This window comes from Callorhinus ursinus, unplaced genomic scaffold (genome assembly GCF_003265705.2).
Source record: "Callorhinus ursinus isolate GAN/ISIS: 27379988/994484 unplaced genomic scaffold, GSC_fseal_2.0 scaffold131, whole genome shotgun sequence".
NCBI classification, from domain to species: domain Eukaryota; kingdom Metazoa; phylum Chordata; class Mammalia; order Carnivora; family Otariidae; genus Callorhinus; species Callorhinus ursinus.
The window spans coordinates 227,245-248,202 of NW_027397193.1; the positions used below are offsets into that span (position 1 = coordinate 227,245).

Consider the following 20,958-nt stretch of genomic DNA (forward strand, 5'->3'; position numbering starts at 1 on the left):
GGGGTCTCTTCTGGTTCCATACAAATTTTAGGATTATTTGTTCCATTTCTCTGAAAAAAGTGGATGGTATTTTGATGGGGATTGCATTGAATGCGTAGATTACTCTAGGTAGCATTGACATCTTCACCATGTTTGTTCTTCCAATCCATGAGCATGGAAAGTTTTTCAATTTCTTTGTGTCTTCCTCAATTTCTTTCATGAGTATTTTATAGTTTTCTGAGTACAGATCCTTTACCTCTTTGGTTAAATTTATTCCTAGGTATCTAATGGTTTTGGGTGAAGTTGTAAATGGGATCGACTCCTTAATTTCTTTTTCTTCTGTCTTGTTGTTGGTGTATAGGAATGCCACTGATTTCTGTGCATTGATTTTATATCCTGCCACTTTATTGAATTCCTGTATGAGTTCTAGCAGTTTTGGGGTGGAGTCTTTTGGGTTTTCCACATACAGTATCATATCATCTGCAAAGAGTGAGAGTTTGACTTCCTCTTTGCCAATTTGGATGCCCTTTGATTTCTTTTTGTTGTCTGATTGCTGTGGCTAGGACTTCTAATACTCTGTTGAACAGCAGTGGTGATAGTGGACATCCCTGCTGCATTTCTGACCTTAGGGGGAAAGTTCTCAGCTTTTCCCCATTGAGAATGATATTCGCTGTAGGTTTTTCATAGATGGCTTTTATGATATTGAGGTATGTACCCTCTATCTCTATACTCTGAAGAGTTTTGATCAAGAAAGGGTGCTGTACTTTGTCAAATGCTTTTTCTGCATCTATTGAGAGGACCATATGATTCTTGTTCTTTCCTTTGTTAATGTATTGTATCACGTTGATTGATTTGCAGATGTTGAACCAGCCTTGCAGCCCAGGGATAAATCCCACTTGGTCGTGGTGAATAATCCTTTTAATGTACTGTTGGATCCTATTGGCTAGTATTTTGGTGAGAATTTTTGCATCCATGTTCATCAAAGATATTGGTCTGTAATTCTCCTTTTTGATGGGGTCTTTGTATAGTTTGGGGATCAAGGTAATGCTGGCCTCATAAAATGAGTTTGGAAGTTTTCCTTCCATTTGTATTTTTTGGAACAGTTTCAGGAGAATAGGTATTAATTCTTCTTAAATATTTGATAGAATTCCCCTGGGAAGCCATCTGGCCCTGGGCTTTTGTTTGTTGGGAGATTTTGGATGACTGCTTCAATTTCCTTAGTGGCTATAGGTCTGTTCAGGCTTTCTATTTCTTCCTGGTTCAATTTTGGTAGTTGATACATCTCTAGGAATGCATCCATTTCTTCCAGGTTATCTAATTTGCTGGCATAGAGTTGCTCGTAATATGTTCTTATAATTGTTTGTATTTCTTTGGTGTTGGTTGTGATCTCTCCTCTTTCATTCATGATTTTGTTGATTTGGGTCATTTCTCTTTTCTTTTCGATCAGTCTGGCCAGGGATTTATCAATCTTGTTAATTCTTTCAAAGAACCAGCTCCTAGTTTTGTTGATCTGTTCTACTGTTCTTTTGGTTTCTAGTTCATTGATTTCTGCTCTGATCTTTATTATTTCTCTTCTCCTGCTGAGTTTAGGCTCTATTTGCTGTTTTTTCTCTAGCTCCTTTAGGTGTAGGGTTAGGTTGTGTATTTGAGTCCTTTCTTGTTTCTTGAGAAAGGCTTGTATTGCTACATACTTTCCTCTTAGGACTGCCTTTGCTGCATCCCAAAGATTTTGAACAGTTGTGTTTTCATTTTCAATGGTTTCCATGAATTTTTTTTAATTCTTCTTTAATTTCCTGGTTGACCCATTCATTCTTTAGTAGGATGTTCTTTAGCCTCCGTGTATTTGAGTTCTTTCCGACTTTGCTCTTGTGATTGAGTTCTAGTTTCAAAGCATTGTGGTCTGAAAATATGCAGGGAATAATCCCAATCTTTTGGTAGCGGTTGAGACCTGATTTGTGACCTAGGATGTGATCTATTCTGGAGAATGTTCCATGGGCACTAGAGAAGAATGTGTATTCCATTGCTTTGGGATGGAATGTTCTGAATATGTCTGTGAAGTCCATTTGGTCCAGTGTGTCATTTAAAGTCTTTATTTCCTTGTTGATCTTTTGCTTAGATGATCTGTCCATTTCAGTCAGGGGGGTGTTAAAGTCCCCCACTATTATTGTATTGTTGTCAATGTGTTTCTTTGCTTTTGTTATTAATTGCCTTATATAATTGGCTGCTCCCATGTTCGGGGCATAGATATTTACAATTGTTAGATCTTCTTGTTGGATAGACCCTTTAAGTAGGATATAGTGTCCTTCCTCCTCTCTTATTACAGTCTTTGTTTTAAAATCTAGTTTGTCTGATAGAAGGATTGCCACCCCAGCTTTCTTTTGGTGTCCATTAGCATGGTAAATGGTTTTCCACCCCCTCACTTTCAATCTGGGGGTGTCTTTGGGTCTAAAATGAGTCTCTTGCAGACAGCATATCGATGGGTCTTGTTTTTGAATCCAATCTGATAGCCTGTGTCTTTTGATTGGGGCATTTAGCCCATTTGCATTCAGGGTAACCATTGAAAGATAAGAATTTAGTGCCATTGTATTGCCTGTAAGGTGACTGTTACTGTATATTGTCTGTATTCCTTTCTGGTCTATGCTGCTTTTAGGCTCTCTCTTTGCTTAGAGGACCCCTCTCAATATTTCTTGGAGGGCTGGTTTCGTGTTTGCAAATTCCTTTAGTTTTTGTTTGTCCTGGAAGCTTTTTATCTCTCCTTCAATTTTCAATGACAGCCTAGCTGGATATAGTATTCTTGGCTGCATATTTTTCTCGTTTAGTGCTCTGAAGGTATCTTGCCAGTCCTTTCTGGCCTGCCAGGTCTCTGTGGATAGGTCTGTTGACAATCTCATGTTTCTACCTTTATAGGTTACATATCTCTTCTCCCGAGCTGCTTTCAAGATTTTCTCTTTGTCTCTGAGACTCGTATGTTTTACTATTAGAAGTTGGGGTGTTGACCTATTTTTATTGATTTTGAGAGGGGTTCTCTGTGCCTCCTGGATTTTGATGCCTGTTTCCTTCCCCAAATTAGGAAAGTTCTCTGCTATAATTTGCTCCAATATACCTTCTGCCCCCTCTCTCTTTTTTCTTCTTCTGGGAATCCCAATTATTCTAATGTTGTTTCATCTTACCATATCGCTTCTCTCTCAAATTCTGCCCTCGCGATCCAGTAGTTGTTTATCTCTCTTTTTCTCAGCTTCTTTATTTTCCATCATTTGGTCTTCTATATCGCTAATTCTCTCTTCTGCCTCATTTATCCTAGCAGTTAGTGCCCCCATTTCTTATTGCACCTCATCAATAGCCTTTTTGATTTCAATTTGGTTAGATTTTAGTTCTTTTATTTCTCCAGGAAGGGTGTCTCTAATAACTTCCATGTTTTTTTCAAGCCCAGCTAGTATCTTTAAAATCATGATTCTGAACTCTAGGTCCGACATCGTACTGATGTCTGTATTGAGTAGATCCCTGGCAGACGGTACTACCTCTTGTTCTTTTTGTTGAGGTGATTTCTTTCGTCTTGCCCTTTTGTCCAGAGGAGAATAGATGAATGAGAGAACAAAATGCTAACAGGTTAACAATGTCCCCAGCAAATATACTCTAAACAAGTCAGAAAAGACCTGAAACCAAGGGAAAAGAAAGGGAAAGAAAGAAAAAAGAGAAAAAAAAAAGATAAAGATAAAAACAAAAACAGAACAATACAAAACAGAATATGATCAAATATGATCAGGCTAGTGCATAGATCAGTGCCACACACTAGATTTTGTGTGTATTTTGGTCTGTTAGAAGATAGTGCCTCCTAAAATTGTAAAGAAAGAAAGACATATATGTACAAAATAAGGGTTGATACAATGAAGGGATAGAAGATGACTGTAAAGATGAAAATTATAAAAGATTTTATGAAAGGAATTGATAAGAAGTTGTTTGAAAAAAGAAAGAAGAAGATTTAAAAAAAAAAGGGGGGGAGAATGTGATCAGGCAGGAGACTAGAACAAAGCCATACACTAGAGATTTAGGGTATATTTTGATCTGTTAGAAGAAACTGTATCTCAAAATTTTAAAGAGAGAACAACTTATATATATATGCCAAAAATAAGGGTAACTACTATGAAGGGATAGAATATGACTCCAAAAATGAAAAATAAAAAAAAATTTTTTTAAAGGGATTGATAAGATGTTGGTTGAAAAAGGAAAAAGAAAAATTCAAAAAAAAAACAGTTGAAAAATTAACTTTGAAAAACTAATGAATCATGGTAAAAAAGCCATGAATTCCATGTGCAGTATTCCCCTAGCACTGGAGTTCTCCCGTTCTCCTTGATGGGTAAACTTGGTCTTGGCTTGCTGGCTGTTCTTGCTGATCTTCTGGGGAGGGGCCTGTTGCCATGGTTCCCAAATGTCTTTGCCAGAGGTGCAATTGCCCTGCCCTTGTGAGTTCGGGCTAAGTAATCTGCTGGGGTTTGCTCTCGGGAGCTTTTGTTCCCTGCAAGCTTTTGGTACAGCTTTGGAGGATGAGAGTGAAAATGGTGGCCTCCCAATCTCCGCTTGGAGGAGCCAAGAACTCGGGGCCCCGCTCCTCAGTGAGCACCCAGAGAAAAGCAGTCAGTCACTCCCGGGTCTCCGGCAGCACTCCGTGCTCACCCGAGCTGAGAGCCCGCGCCTCGGCTCCGTCTCTGCAGCCGGCTTCCCCGCTCCGATACCTGGGACCTCTGCTGCACTCAGGCACCCCCGGTCTTTCTGTGACCCCGAGGGTCCTGAGACCACACTGTCCCAGGAGGTTTCCACCTCCTGCCTAGCCACTGGAGTGACGTCCCTCAGCGGAGCCAACTTCTAAAAGGTCCGATTTTGTGCTCCGCGGCTCTAGCACTTGCCAGAAGCGGCGGACGGAGGCCCCCTCCCCCGCTGTCTATCCTCCCGAATATCGCCTCAGATTCACTTCTCCGCACGTCCTACCTTCCAGAAAGTGGTCGCTTCTCTGTTCAGAGAGCTGTTGCTACTCTCTTCTTTGATCTCCTGTTGAGTTCGTAGGTGTTCAGAATGGTTTGATCCCCCTTCAGCTGAATTCCTGAGACCAGACAAAATCCAGGTCTCCTACTCCTCCTCCATCTTGCTCCGCCTCCCTCTGTGCCCAGTCTTGTGAAGACTCAGCCCTGGAGCCAGCCCTCAAGAAGCTCCCAGTCTGGAGAGTCTAGAGTTGGACACAGACACTCCCAACCACTTGGTGTCAAGGCTGAGCCAAAGAAAGGAGCCTGGAGCTGGAAAAGCCAAGAGAAGAACACCAGAGGAGAAGGGAAGACCTCCTGGAAACTGGGGTATTGGAGATATTTGAAGAATGTATAGGAGTCCACCTGATCAAATGGAGAAGTTTTACTAGTGGGAAGGCAAAGAGATAGAAACCCTGGGGAGGAGAAATTGGCAATATCTGGCAAAATTGTATGCGCATTTATCCATTTGGAGGAATATATCCCAACGATTCCCTTGTAAAACTAAGAAAACTAAGAAAAGATAAATGAACATGGCTTTTCATAACAGCACTATTTAAAATATCAAAAGACTGGAAATAGCCCATAAGCCCATCAATAAGGACTGGTTGATAAGCCAAGGCACAGCCACATGATGGAGTCCTATGCAGCTGTAAAAAGGAATGAGGAATATCTCTCTATACCGTCATAGGGAGATCTCCAGGAAACAGTGTTAAGTGGAAAACAGGGAAGTGTATATATATATATATATGTGTGTATACTAGTGACAGATATACATATACTAGTGTTTTTAAAATGGAACAATAGGGGTGCCTGGATGGCTCAGTCATTAAGCATCTGCCTTCGGCTCAGGTCATGATCCCAGGGTCCTGGGATCGATTCCCGCATCAGGCTCCCTGCTCAGTGGGGAGTCTGCCTCTCCCTCTCTATCTGCCTCTCTCCTAGCTCATGATCTCTCTTGCACTTCTACCTCTCTCTCCCTCTCTCTCTCAAAAATAAATAAATAAAATCTTCAAAAAATGGAACAATAGACCATGAAAAATTATAAATGATTACCTGAGACGGAGGGAAAGAACGTGATGAAAGGTAAATGAATAGAAGCTAGATGTTTCTTTATATACCCTGTTTTGCAGATTTGACTTTAGAACCATGCAAATATCTTACATAATTCTAAGGTAATATTAGACTTAAAAAAATAATTCCCTCACTTCACACCCATTAGGATGGCTATTATAAAAAAAGAAAATAACAAATGTTGGCAAGAATGTAGAGAAACTGGAACCCTTGTGAACCACTGGTGGGAATGTAAAATGGCGCAGCCACTGTGGAAAACAATCTGGCAATTTCTTAAAAAAATTGAACATACAGTTACCACATGATTCAGCAATTCCACTTCTGGATATATACCCAAAAGAAATGAAAGTGGGAACTCAACTCAAACAGATATTTGTACACTCATGTTCACAATAGCACTACTCACAGTAGCCCAAAGTAGAAACAAACCAAATGTCAATCAACGAATGAATGGATAAACAAAATGTGGTCTATCTATACAATGGAATATTGTTCAGCCTTGACAAGGAAAAAACAGGGGCACCTGTGTGATTCAGTCGGTTAAGCATCCAACTCTTGATTTTGGCTCAGGTCATGATCTCAGGGTCGTGAGATTGAGTCGGGCTGTGCCCTAGGTGTGGAGCCTGCTTGGGATTCTCTGTCTCCCTTCTCTCCCCCTCTCCCTCTGCCCCATCCCCCCATTCATGCTCTCTCTCTAAAAAAAAAAAAAAAGAAAAGAAAAAAAAGAAAGTAAAACATCTGACCCAGCCTACAACATGGATAAACCTTGAGGATGTTATGCTAAATGAAAGCAGCCAGTCACAGAAGGACAAATACTGTATGATCCCATTTATATAAGATCCCTAGGATAGTCAGATTCAGAGAGACAAACTAGAATGGTGGTTGTCAGGGGCCAGGGGAGGGGATGGGGAAGTCGTGTTTAGTGGTTAGGGACAGTTTCTGTTTGGGAAGATAAGAAAGTTCTGGAGATGGATATGGTGATGGTTGTATAACAATGTGAATGCACTTAATGCTTCTGAACCGTACACATAAAATGGTTAAAATGATAATGTTTATATTTGTATATTTTACCACAATAAAAAAAAAGTAATGTGGCATTACCTCATTTGAAAGACCCAGCTACTCTAAATTGAATTTGTTATAATACAATATTTCAGAGATATTTTTAAAGATTTTTTAAAAATTTACTTATTTGACAGACAGAGAGAGACAGCGAGAGAGGGAACACAAGCGGGGGAGTGGGAGAGGGAGAAGCAGGCTTCTCCTGGCTGAGCAGGGAGCCCGATGCAGAGCTTGATCCCAGAACCCTGGGATCATGACCTGAGCTGAAGGCAGACGCTTAACAACTGAGCCACCCACGTGCCCCTTTCAGAGATATTTTTAAACAGGAGGTGGGATAGTGAGATGAATTTTTCAATAATTATAACAAATTAATAACAATTACAATATTAATCCTGTTATTTTAGATGTTTTCTAATTACATAATGTTTCTTGTTGCACATTAATGCATAATCTTATCATGAGGTGTTGTTTTTATTGTTGTTACTGTTGTAAGTTAAAACTTTCTGCCCTCAAAAAAAAATTCCCTAAAAATCAGAAGTTTCACGTTAGTGGTACAAATGTGCAGAAAGAAAATATTTCAAGTGACCCTATAGCACAGTAATTTGATAGCATACCTACAGTGGGATATGCCCAAAGGAGGAAAAGAACCAGAAAGAGGAAGGCTTAAACCGGTTTTCCATAATCATATTGTTTCAGGCACTGTTGGCATGTTACTCTAAGATGGATGTGCATGATTGTGGAATGAAGCAAATTGAGAATTTGGATTTTTAGTGTGGGGGAAAAAGAAAATACAGGCATAAGATTGATCAGTTTAAGTAAAAGTCATGTAATTCTGAATAGGAATTTGGAAGTATCAGCATAAATTCATAATGTATTTTATTTAAAAATAATTGTAGGGGGAAGGGCACCTAGGTAACTCAATCAGTTAAGCATCCAACCCTTGATTTCAGCTCAGGTCATGATCTCGGCAGCAGTGAGATCGAGCCCCACGTCTGGTGCCCCGCAGGGTGCAGGGTGTAGGGCGTGAAGCCTACTTGGGATTCTCTCTTCCCTCTGTCCCTCTCTCCCTCTCACTCTGCCCCTCCCCCACTCACACCCACACACTCTCTTTCTCAAAAAAACTAATAAATCAATAAATACTTAAAAATTAAAAAGAAAAAATGGTAGGGGATTTCCTATTTCTGTCCAGTGAAAAGTCCTAGAAACAACTAACTCAGCAGTTATGAGCACCCTTATCACCTTGATTGCTACCTCTAAGTACCACTTTCCAATCAAAGGAAGAAGGGCTCCCTGGGGAAATGGTTGATTCCCAGGCTTGTGGCAGGAAATGTTCAAGATATTCCTGGAACATCTTGTTACATCATAAAGCATGAAACAGTCCTGTCAAAAGAACTCAAGAGTCAAAGTGAAGAGGCTCCCACTGGCCAAAGGAGGATAGTAATTTGATTATCAGTAATGATTTAAAAAAAAATGCAATGTATTCACACATTTCAATAGTTTAAATCCATGAATCTGTAAAAATATGGGGGGAGAGGGAAATCTCATTATCTAACTTTGGAGGATGTCAAGGAGCCCAACAATGACTTTGAAAACCAAGGGAGGAAAGATATCAAGCATTGATCTTGCCTTTCCATGTGAAGTCTACCACTGGGTAAACAAATAGCAGATGAGAGGATGTTTCTCTCTCCAGACGTATTCCAGTGAATAAATGAAGAAGGAATAAGTCATCCCAATATCACTCTGTTGTAGCTGCTAATGGATTAACAGGTTTAGGCATTGATCACCAACGGCAGAGAACATCACAGAAGAGAGACCGTGGGTGGCAGTTATGGAAGAAATAAGATGGCTCATGAGTTGGCACGTGTCAATTGGATGATGGATACATACGGGGATTCGTTATAAAATTCTCTCTACTTTTGAATATGTTTGAAATTTTCTGTTTAGAAAATAATGGTTAAAGCCCCTTGCTCTGTATCGTTCTCTCGAAGCAGGATGACGACAGATAGGAGCCGTAGGTGCTCGGTAAATATTCCCCAGGGAGCACCAACATCTGGCCCCATTTACCCCACACTCATTCTTGGCCTCTAGCATACTGCCGAGGGCTGAGCTCACAATTTCGCTGTAATATCTCATGTCCTCGGTTGCAAAACTCCCTCCTCTCCAGTTCCAGGGCCAGGTGTTGAGAGATTAAATCTCACCTCTATTCTAACATGCGGCTGAATTCAACTTCTGCCCGCCGGGGACGGTGGAATCACCCCAGCTGGAGACTGTGGGGTCATTGGCTCACACCCGCAACTTTGCTTTCCCTTTGGCAAATCGCGTTCGACCAATTCTGGGGCTGGCCTGTCTGGCTTCAGTGGCCTGGCTGTGGTTCCAGTCTGGCTGAAGGCCCAGCCCTAAGGTCCAGCTGGCTGCTGTGGGGGGCAAGACCAGTGGGGAAGTCTTGGCTTGGAAATAATACACGGCCTGTGAGTCCAGACTCATACAGGAAGCGGGACTCTGGCCATCACAAATTATCCTGTGGGCTGGACCTCTGTTGGGGGGGCTGGGGCCGGCGGGTGGGTGGGCAGAAACAACTCCACTCATTGCATGCTTTCCAAACGCCAGGATGGTCCTCAGCACGTAGGACCACCTCATTTAGCTCCCAAAATAACCCTATGAGGTTGGTACTATTCTCCCATTCTAGAGATAGACAAAATGAGAGTTAAAGATTAAACCACTTGCTCCAGCTAGTTAAGCAGCAGAGCGAGAATTTGAACTTGGGTTAACTGGCTCAGCAGGGGTCAGCAAACTTTATTGAAAGTCCACGTATATCTGAGGGAAACGAAATCACTATCCCAAAGAATATCTGCACCCTCGTATTCGCTGCAGCATGATTCACAGTTGCCAAGACATGGAAACAACCTAAGAGTCCCTCAGTGAATGAACAGATTTTTTTATTTATCTTTTTTAAGATTTTTTTTTTTATTTATTTGATAGAGAGAGACACAGCGAGAGAGGGAACACAAGCACGGGGAGTGGGAGAGGGAGAAGCGGGCTTCCCGTGGAGCAGGGAGTCTGATGCGGGGTTCGATCCCAGGACCCTGAGATCATGACCTGAGCTGAAGGCAGATGCTTAACGACTGAGCCACCCAGGCGCCCCATGAACAGATTTTTGAAAAGGTGGCGTATATATACAATGGGGTATTATTCAGCCGTAAGAAAAAAGAAGGAAATCCTGCAACAACATGAATGGCAGTTAAGGGCATTCTGCTAAGGGAAATAAGCCAGGCAAAGACAAATACTGTGTGATCTCACTTATATGTAGAACCTAAAAAAACAAATAAAATGAACTCACAGAAGCAGAAGTAGAGTAGTAGTTGCCAGGGGTTGAGGATGGGGAAATGGGGAGACACTGGTGAAAGGGTACAAACTTCTAGATACAAGATAAATAAGGTCTGAGGATCTAACGTACAGCGTGGTGACTCCAGTTAACAGTATTGTATTGTACACTTGAAAGGTGCTAAGAGACTAGATCTTAAAAGTTCTCACCACAAAAAAAAAAAAAAAAAGATAACTATGTGAGGCGATGGGGTGTGTTAACTAACCTTTCTGTGGTCAACATTTTGCAATATACATATATCAAATCATCATGTTGCACACCTTAAACTTTACACAATGGTTTTTTTTTTAAGATTTTATTTATTTGACAGAGAGAGACACAGCAAGAGAGGGAACAAGCAGGGGGAGTGGGAGAGGGAGAAGCAGACTTCCCCTGGCTGAGCAGGAACCCGATGCGGGGCTCGATCCCGGGACCCTGGGATCATGACCTGAGCTGAAGGCAGGTGCTTAATGACTGAGCCACCCAGATGCCCCAACTTTACACAATGTTACATGTCAATTATATCTCAATAAAGCTGGGGGAGGGGGAGGCCGTGTAGCAAATATTTCAGCTTTGCAGGCCAGATGGTCTCTGCTGCTAATGTTCAACTCTGCCATTATAGCCTGAGGACAGTCATAGACAATATGTAAATGAATGGGGGAGGATGTGTTCCAGTAATTTGTTTATTTGTTTACTTACATAAACAATGTGGCACATCCATACAATGGAATATTATTCAGCCATAAAAAAAGAATGATTCATGATAAGAAGCACCAAGTCACACCACACACAGATGAACCTCAAAAATGTTAGCCTGAGTGGAAATAAAACAGCCAGACACCAAAGCAATTCACACCACAGCCCCAGACAGACTCACATCATGTCTGATCCCATGTAGGTGAAATGTCCAGAACAGGCAAACTCATATAGACAGAAAGAAGGTCAGTGGTTTCCAGAAGCTGGGGGATAGTGGCAGTGACTGCTAGTGGGTACACAGGGTTTTATTTCAGGGTGATGGAAATGTTCTGGGACTAGACAGAGGTGACGATTGCACAACATTATGAATGTCCTAAATACTATAGAATTATACACTTTTAAATGGTTCATTCTATATTAGGTGAATTTCACCTTGAAAAAACCCCAAAAGCAAAAAAATACATCATCTACAAAACAGACAGCCATGGGGCGCCTGGGTGGCTCAGTCGTTAAGCATCTGCCTTCGGCTCAGGTCATGATCTCAGAGTCCTGGGATTGAGCCCCGCATCGGGCTCCCTGCTCAGCGGATTCCTGCTTCTCCCTCTCCCACTCCCCCTGCTTGTGTTCCCTTTCTCGCTGTCTCTGTCTCTGTCAAATAAATAAATAAAATCTTTAAAAAGAAAAAAAAAAACAACAGACGGCCAGCCCATAGATTGTCGTTTGCAGACTCCTGCTCTACATCCCTTAACAAAACCCAGAGCTGAATAAAAAACCGCAGACATATAAAATCTTAGCTTAAAGCCCCGCACACTGCAGTTTTTATTATTAATAATTATTATTATCAGGGTCTTCATGACTATTCTTCTGCCACCAAAGTGAACATTATTAACTCTGACATTGCCCCCAAGCCCAGTTTTGCCCCGGGTTCCTCTTCCTCTGGCCTCGGGCCATGATCCCACCTTCACTTCAGATCTCAGTGCCCAGGGCTCTATCTGTCTGTGTCAATGCTACCTTCATTAGAGGGGTCCCCAGGCCCCGGACAATGGCTATTTTCTTGAGACTAGTGGTCTATCTGTAGCCGGGAGGGGCCTTGACCTACCCTGGCAGGTGGTCCTCATGAGATGTAAGGGAAGCAGGGGTGGGGAGTGGTGATTCATAATGGGAATCCCAGCCTTTCTGCTAACTCCCAGGCCCAGCCCAGACCAGGCGCTTTGCTGTGTGGGTGCCTGCATGTGTATGCGTGTGTGTGTGTGTGTGAGCGCGCGCGTTTGTGCACGCACGCACGCATGTGTTTCAGAGCCCAATCCCCAACTGACCCCACATCCTCAATCAGGCCTTTTGTGCACTCAGCAATCCCTCCCTGCCACCCACCTGGTCCCTGGCTTGCGCCAGATAACTTCCGGGCACCCTAAGAGGACTTGGCATCTCCTAGTTTGGGGGAGATGGAACCAGACAGAGAAACTCCTAGCCCTGTATGGATGGGTCTGAGTCAAAGGGAGGCACCCCAGGCTAGAGAGCCAGGATGGAGAAAGGGGGGAACCAGGGGTAATCAAGGAGGCTTCCTGGTGGAAGTGTCCTACCCCAGGACACAAATCCCAGACAGACTCTAACGGAAATGCTAGCCAGCCATGACATGCCCCTAGCTTGAACTCTACTTAGCCTCTGCCACCAGTTCCAAGCTTCGAAAGGGAATCAAGACTGTCTGGATGGCTGGCCCAGGAATTCTTGGGTGTGAAGTCTGCAAACACTTCCCTGTGTGAATTACTCTGACCCTGACCCAGCCACAGGAGAGTGGAAACATGTTTTGCCCTTGGAGCCCTCCCCAGGTCCCAGCTATGTGACCTTGAGCAAGTTACTTAACCTCCCTGAGCTCAGCTTCCTGCTGAGTAAAATGAGCATAAATGGATGGTGCCATAAAACCGGAAGGTCCCCCGGGGCTGCAGTCAGTGGGAGCCACAGAGGGACACATCCAGGGTCCCTAAGGCCAAGGCAAGGTCATTCCTAGACCAGGTGGACAGTCGGTGGGGATCTCCTCAGCCACCCCTCCACATTCTGGGGGCACTAGGGTAAAGCAAGCCAGGCACAAAGACAGGATCACGATTCCTGATTTTGACTTTCACCTCTGGTGCCAGTATGCCTCAGCACAGGGCTGTTCCTGATCCTGTCTTTCTCTAAAACGTCGATATTTTGTTTATCATGGATTCTTTTGCATTCACTTTGGTCTTTTAAAATATCACATTAAAATATGACTCGATGACAGATTTTCAGCACCACCTTAAATTTTGTACCCTAGGTGAATGCCTGCCTCTCCTCACTCCGTCCTCACACCAGATGGACACACAGTACAGGCAGAGCCCACCTCCCTTCCCCCCGACCCCAGCCCCAAATCCTTGGAAACTGGGACTCAGAGATTTCCTTGGAATCCCCTGGGGATTGGCCTCCATTCCCTCCCTCCCTCCCTGAGCACCTTACTCCCTGAGCCCCCACTGTGTGAGGCTGGGTCCCCAAAGAGAGGATACTGTATATCTGTGAAAGCCCCCCCCCCGGGGAATCCCAGACCTGGCTCAGCCTGGACATTCCCAGGCCTGCCCAGGGCCCGCCCCATGCTGAGTCCCCAGCCTGGTGGGTCTCCTGGAAACTCCCCAAGCTGGTTTCGGGGTAGGAGGCCCACAGTGAAGCAATTCACACCACAGCCCCAACAACTTGGAGCCCATCCCACCTGATTCCGGAATAAAGGGAAGGCAGGTTCATTTCTGCAGGACTCGGCCACCTGCACTGCGCCAGAAAGGAGGAGGACCCTTCGCTGTCAACCCAGGTGAGCCCAGAAGCCAGCTCCTGGGACAAAGCCAGGGTCCTGAAGGCTCCAGCCCAATCCCTGCTCTCAGCTACCTCTGGTTGCTTGGGACCAGGACCTGGAACTGAGTCAGAGGTGACAGCTCCTGATCCCAGGGGCTGGGAGCAGGCCTCAGCAATCCCCAGCGCCTGTACCCATCCTCTGCCTGAACCTGAGGTGCTGACAGAAAAGAAGGCAGGAGGCAGTACCAACCCCAGGCCTCTCCTTCTCTCCCCTCCCCCAGCACAGCCGGTCTTACCAGTTTGGCGGGCACCTGAAAGTCCCCTCTCATGACCAGCTGCAGAACAGTTACAGGAAGGGGATAGGGCTTGCTGGACTGGCCTCAGTCTACCTCTCTTGGGAATGGGCAGAGTTTGCTGGAGTCTAAACTACTTGACCTCCAGGCCCCTCCTGGGGCGGGCCTGGCTTGCTGACCCTTGACCTCAGCCTGGGAGGGACAGGATAGAATGGGGGAGCCCCTGAGATCCAGATGACCTTGACCCAGGACACTCTGTCCCCATGCTTCCGCTACCTCCCGCCCACAGCTCCACAAGGGGCAGTCGTGTCATTCACCTCTGGACTTTGACAGTAGCCAAAGGCACCGCTCAGTCCTCCATGCCTATCCCCTTCCAGTTCTGCCAAAGTCTGCGCTGAGGTCAACTGGATATGTCCCTCAGAAGCCGGAACCCCACAGTGGTGGCCCAGGCTGTCCTCTGGATCCTGCTCGGATTGGTGCTGCGGCTGGAGCCAGGGACAGGTGGGTCAGGAAGCAGAGACCCGGGGCCGGGACCCAGTTCTGTAAGAAGGTACTGCTGCCCCCTCTGTGTCCAGCCCTGTTCAGGGTGAGGCTGGAGACCCCAGGAGGCCCCAGTCTCAAGGAACCTCCAGTCTCCAGATGCTCCCCATAGGGTCAGGACAGGAGCTGGGGAAAGGACTTGGGGCCAGGAAAGCAAAAATCAGGAAAGTTTCCTGGAGGAGGGAACATAGATTTAGGACAGGAAGAAGGAAAAAACCTTTTGACTTGATGGAGAAACAGGAAAGGGCATTTTAGGCAAAGAGAGGAACAAAGCTATGGAGGAATCGTAGTGTGGACCGTCTGGAGACGAACCTGGATTCTAGACAGTGTAAGGATTAAAACTTCTTGGGTTCAAATCCTGCCTCTTCCACTTTCTAGCTGTGTGACCCTAGGCAGATGATTCAACCTCTCTGTTCTCATTAGGGTCATTGTGAAGATTAAATGGGTTAAGTTATATAAGTCACCTAGAATGGTGCCTGGCACATAGTAAATGTTTAGTAATTGTTAGCTATCATTCAATGTCCCACCCAGCTCTGAGCCCAGATTTTCTGAGTTCCAAGTTCAGCCACTGACATTTCCCTCACTGGGCACAGGCCCACTCTCTCCTCCCTGGCCATCCTTAGGGATGCCTATCCCTCTAAAATCCCCCAAACTCCAATCTATCAAGAAAAACTGTCCATTTTCCCCTCAAAGCACCTAGGAACTCTTCCCGATTTTTGTCCATCCCACTGCCGCCACCCTGGCTTCGGCCACCTTCATCACTTACCCCCACACTGTCCTTCCTCCCCTACTCTAGCCTCCCCCAAATCTGTTCTCCACATGGTAGCCAAAGGAGCAATCGTAGAATACCAGCCAGGCCATGTCTCTCTCCTGCTCATGAACCTGCCATGGCTCCTTAGTGCTCACTGATCGTCTAAGCTCCTTAACCTGTTATCTGTGCCTCAGTCTCCTCATCCATACAAGGACAGTGGTGGGGGTCACAGCATTGTCCGATGAAGAGCTGGGGGCACTGAGAAAATGTGGAAGCAGCTGGGGGAGGAACAGAGGGTGCTGGGCCACTGGGCTAATGTTGTTCCTCCTCCTGCAGCCACCCTGCCCCTGCTCATGGACTCTGTCATCCAGGCCCTGGAGGAGCTCGAGCAGAAGGTACCAGCCACCAAGGCCAGCCACACTGCTTCTGTGTGGCTGCTGTTCGCCCAGGACTCTGGCCGCCATGATCTCCTCCATCACGTCCTGCTGGAGGGGCAGAATCTCAAGGCCACCAAGCTGGATCCCCAGCAACTGAGCCCAGAGCTTCAAGGCCTGACCAAGGACGTGGCCCAACATGGTATCCGGGGCAGGCAGGAATACGGAGTGGTGCTGGCACCCGATGGCTCCACGGTGGCTGTGGAGCCTCTTCTGGCGGGGCTGGAGGCAGGGCTACAAGGGAACAGGGTTGTCAACCTGCCCTTGGACAGCACGGCCACCCCTCTGGATGCTGGAGCCACCTTTCCAGACACTGGAGCCGTGGTTCCAGATGTAAGAGCCACATCCCCAAGAGTCAGGGATGTCCCCCCAGATGGCACCTCTGCAGATGTTGGAGCCATGCCTCCAAATATTAGGGCCACAAATCTGGATGTCAAACCCACCTCTCCAGGTGTTAGACCTATCTCTCCAGATGTCCCAGTCACTTCTCCAGATGTCCAAGCCTCCTCGCCAGGTGCCAAAGCCAGGTCCCCGACCACTGTGGACAGCCTCCTGGTGGTCACCCTGGCCAGAGACCTGGGTCTGGCCTTCCTCCAGAGCCCTCAGACCTGGAGCCATTCAGGCCTGGGGACGGAGGGCTGCTGGGACCAGCTCTCTGCCCCCCGGACCTTCACACTCTTAGATTCCACAGCATCGCCAGTCACCATGGCCTTCCTCAATGGGGCCCTGGATGGGGCCCTCCTTGGAGATTATCTAAACCGAACCCCTGAGCCTCGGCCACCTCTCAGCCGCCTTCTGAGCCAATACTATGGAGCCGGGGTGGCTGGAGATTCAGGACTTCGCAGCAACTTCCGACGGCAGAACACAGCAGCTCTGACTTCAGCCCCCACCTTGACGCAGCAGGTATGGGGGGCTCTCATCCTGCTACAGAGGCTGGAGCCAACACACCCTCAGCTGCGGGGCATGAGCCAAGAACAGCTGTTCGAGGTAGCCACCAATGCTGCCAAGGAATTCACTGAGGCCTTCCTGGGTGAGAAGGACCCCCGCCCCCTGTGACCTCCCCCCTCACAGATACACTCTTAGCCTCATGTGGTCAGGGGTATCCAAGACTGGAGGATTCCAGAGGGGGAAATAGGGGCTCAGGCTGGGGAGCCAGGGCAGCTGTACAGGTAAGGAAAGGCTAGATTTGGGTCTTAAAGGATAAATAAAATTTCGGGGCGCCTGGGTGGCTCAGTGTTAAGCGTCTGCCTTCTGCTCAGGTCATGATCCCAGGGTCCTGGGATCGAGTCCCACGTCGGGCTCCCTGCTTGGCGGGAAGCCTGCTCTCCCTCTCCCACTCCCCCTGCTTGTGTTTCTGCTCTTGCTGTCTCTCTCTGTCAAATAAATAAAATCTTAAAAAAAAAAAGGATGAATTAAAGTTCATCCCTCCCCCAAAAAAAGGAGTGGGGGAAGGTAGAGGGCATTCCAGGAGGTGGGCTCAGCACACGCAAAGGCACAAAGGTTCAAATGGAAGTTCAGCCAGTTACTCCTGTGCACCTTTAGGGAAGTTGCTTCACTTCTCTGAACCTCACCTTCTTCAGTGGAGCCTGGGAAAATCATTGCTTCTTCTTGGAGGTGCTGGGTGGTTTAAGAAAGATGAAGCAGGGAAAGCAAGTAGCACACAATTAGAGTATGATAAATGGGGGCTGAGATTCCTCTTTTCTCACTGTGGCTGTCCCTCCCTAGAACTCAGAGCAGAGCCAGCTGGAGAGTGTTGCATCCTGGATTGTAAAGAGCCTTAAATTAAGAGTTAAAATGTTTGGGGTTCATCCTCAAAGTGATGGGAAGCACTGCAGATATTCCAATAGGACTGAGATGCTGTTAAATTTAGTTAAGTTAGATCCCCATGGGGGCCAGTGTAGTGCGAGATGGAAATGTCCTCAGATCTGGAGGGAGGCTGGAGGGATGATCCATATGTGCGCTCTAATGGGGGAGCAGGTGGCAGGCAGAGAAACACTGGCTGACCCCAGCCCTGGACTCCCTTCTCCACAGGGTGCCCGGCCATCCACCCACGTTGCCGCTGGGGCGCCGCGCCCTATCGGGGTAGCCCCAGCCCGCTACAGCTGCCACTTGGGTTCTTGTATGTGCATCACACCTACGTGCCCGCGCCACCCTGCACGGATTTCCCGAGCTGCGCCGCCGACATGCGCTCTATGCAGCGCTTCCACCAAGATATTCGGGGTTGGGACGACATTGGCTACAGGTAAACTGAACCCGCAGGCTCGCGAACCTTTTAGAGGATAGTCTGGGTGGGCGTGGCCAGATCCGGGGGGCGTGGCTTGGACCGGAGCCAACAGGGCGAGACGGAGGAGGAGCTTGGAGGTGGGTGGAGCCAAAGTGGCGAGGGGGCGTGACCTTGACTCGGGTCCCGGCTTTAGCAGTGGGCTTCTTGAGTTTGGGGTAGGAACTAGGAAAGGAGGAAGGACCTGTGTTAAGAGCTGGGTCTGGGACAGAATATCGATGGAATATGACCTAAGACCGAAGAGGTCTCTGAACTGGGCAGGAGCTGTACCTGAGACAGTGTCGAGGGGGCTGGGTAGAAAGGGGAGTGGCCAAGGCTGACGTACAGATCCAGAAAAACGGGATAGTTTCTGCGGTGGCACTTGGGGAGTGGGAAGAGTATGGGCGGGGCAGAGCCAGAGAGACCACGCGGGACGTGGGTCGGAGGTGGCCCTTGGCTCAGGGGCAGAACTGGGGTAGGGGCCCAGATGAAAGGCGGGGCCTCCCTCACGCCGCGTGGCTCCTGCTTCTCCCTCGCGTCTACAGTTTCGTGATCGGCTCAGACGGCTATGTGTACGAGGGCCGCGGCTGGCACTGGGTGGGCGCGCACACGCTCGGCCACAACTCTCGCGGCTTCGGCGTGGCCTTCGTGGGCAACTACACTGCGGAGCTGCCTGCGAAGGCTGCGCTTCAGACCATGCAGGACGTGCTCCCTGGCTGCGCAGTGCGCGCTGGCCTCCTGCGGCCCGACTATGCGCTGCTGGGCCACCGCCAGCTGGTGCGCACTGACTGCCCTGGGGACGCGCTCTTCAAACTGCTGAGCACCTGGCCGCGCTTCGCTGCGGTGAGTACGAGACCCCGCATCTTTCCGCACACGTTCAGAGCGCAGCCCCGACCCCGGTCTACCTGCCCAACCTCGACAGGCGCCTGACTCCTTACTGTAACCCCTAGGCCCACACAACCTCAGCCAGGCTCCTGGTCCCCCTTGCAGTCCATCTATTCAGGCAACCCAGGCCCAGACTTCACTCGTTCTACTTGCAACAGCCCCTACCCACCGTCCTTTGCCCGTACAGCCTCGGCTCAGCCCTGACCCGGCCAGCTTGTCCTTTACCCAGCCCCGACAGAGTAAAGGACTTTTACCCAGTCCTTTACTCTGCCCTCCCAACCAAAGCATGGACCCCGACCCTACAGCAGCCCTTCTGCCTACACAGCCTCACCCAGACTAGCCAAACATGGCCTCACTCCTGTCTCCTACCCAAAGGGCCCTCTGTCCACACAACACTAACTCAGCCTGTGACCCTCTACAGAAACCCCCTTTGCCTGTGCAACCTCTATCTAGCCCCTACCCCTGTGCTGCAGTCCTCTGCCCAATCTCAGCCCTGAGGATGCTTGCTCAGCCCCAGCCTTCCTGACCCCTGATGACAGCTCTTATGGTGAAGCAATCTATGTCCAGCCAGCACAAACTTGGCCTGATGATCCCACCCAGCCCCTGACCCCGATTGCGAAAACATCTCTATATTCACACCTGCACAATCTCATGTTACCTGCACACTGGCCAGCAGTCAGCATTGTACCCACCCCCTCACTTTGGGCCCCCCTCCTCTTCCCTTTCCATGACAGGGGCAGACCCCCACTCCCCAAGCCTCACACTCCCCTGTCCTTTTTTTTTTTTTTTTAAGATTTTATTTATTTATTTGACAGAGAGAGAGAGAGCACAAGCAGGGGGAACAGTAGAGGGAGAGGGAGAAGCAGGTTGCCCGTTGAGCAGGGAGCCCGATGCATGGCTCGATCCCAGAACCCTGGGATCATGATCTGAGCCGAAGGCAGATGCTTAACCGACTGAGCCACCCAGGCGCCCCTGCCCTGTCTTTTCTAGAACGTGAAACCAAGAACAGCCAGGAGGGCCTCCAGGAGATCCAAAAGGGAGCCACCTCCAATAATTGTGCCAGCCACAGGCCTCCAATAAAGAGACAGTGGAAAGAGAGCCTGTATCTATGCATCATCTGTGTTTGCACACGTTGTCTTTTTCTTTTTCAAATTTATTTATTTGAGAGAGAGAACAAGTAGAGGGGAGTGACAGAGGAAGAGGGAGAAGCAGACGCCCCACTGAGTAGGGAGCCTGATGCGGGACTCGATTCCCAGGACCCTGGGATCATGACCTAGCCAAAGCCGGACATGTAACCTACTGAGCCACCCAGGTGCCCTGCACAAGTTGTCTTAATTTGTGTTTGCCCAGAAGCAGACCGGAGACAAGAATTTCAGTGCAAGTAGTTTGTTTGGGAGGTGAAGGTGCTTCCAGGTCATATCAGTTGGGGAGTGAGGAAGAGAGGTAGGGAAGAGAAGGCAGCCAAGAAAGGGTACTTTATCAAGTAAGTTGGCACTCTGGGGACATGGAGCTCAATCCCACTGGGGACCTCTAGGGGACAGTGTAAGACACACACCTCAGAGTCATACTGATCCGAGGGAGCTGGGGTATTGATCCTCCAACCCTCATCGTCATTGGTTAAGGGCTGATCTCAGGGAGGTATTAATTCTCTGGCACTTTTGGGTTGCTTTTTTTTTTTTTTTTTAAGAACTAGTGACATGGGCCCATGTAAAGGTCTAAGGACTTGGATCTAGTTCTTTTTTTTTTAAGATTTTATTTATTTATTTGAGAGAGAGAGAATGAGAGACAGAGAGCATGAGAGGGAAGAGGGTCAGA

General features: G+C 47.6%; 2 protein-coding genes across 3 annotated transcripts in view; one reads left to right on the forward strand and one right to left on the reverse strand.

Annotated features, from left to right (window-relative positions):
• CYP4F22 (cytochrome P450 family 4 subfamily F member 22) overlaps positions 1–20,958 on the reverse strand; it is an 80,366-nt gene that overhangs the window by 57,094 nt on the left and 2,314 nt on the right. The gene's annotated exons all lie outside the window — the stretch shown is intronic.
• Positions 14,651–20,252, forward strand: PGLYRP2 (peptidoglycan recognition protein 2). Its single transcript, XM_025864816.2, has 5 exons — positions 14,651–14,774; positions 15,901–17,028; positions 18,030–18,240; positions 18,804–19,101; positions 20,134–20,252. Exons 1-5 carry the CDS (start codon positions 14,684–14,686, stop codon positions 20,221–20,223), a joined length of 1,818 nt encoding a protein of 605 aa, XP_025720601.2. The 5' UTR covers positions 14,651–14,683; the 3' UTR covers positions 20,224–20,252.

Bases quoted from the DNA above. Each gene is read 5' to 3' on its own strand.
- PGLYRP2 (XM_025864816.2), top strand. From the start codon at position 14,684: ATGTCCCTCAGAAGCCGGAACCCCACAGTGGTGGCCCAGGCTGTCCTC. The intron at 14,775-15,900 runs GTGGGTCAGGAA...CTCCTCCTGCAG, and splicing joins GCGGCTGGAGCCAGGGACAG to CCACCCTGCCCCTGCTCATG. The intron at 17,029-18,029 runs GTGAGAAGGACC...CCTTCTCCACAG, and splicing joins ATTCACTGAGGCCTTCCTGG to GGTGCCCGGCCATCCACCCA.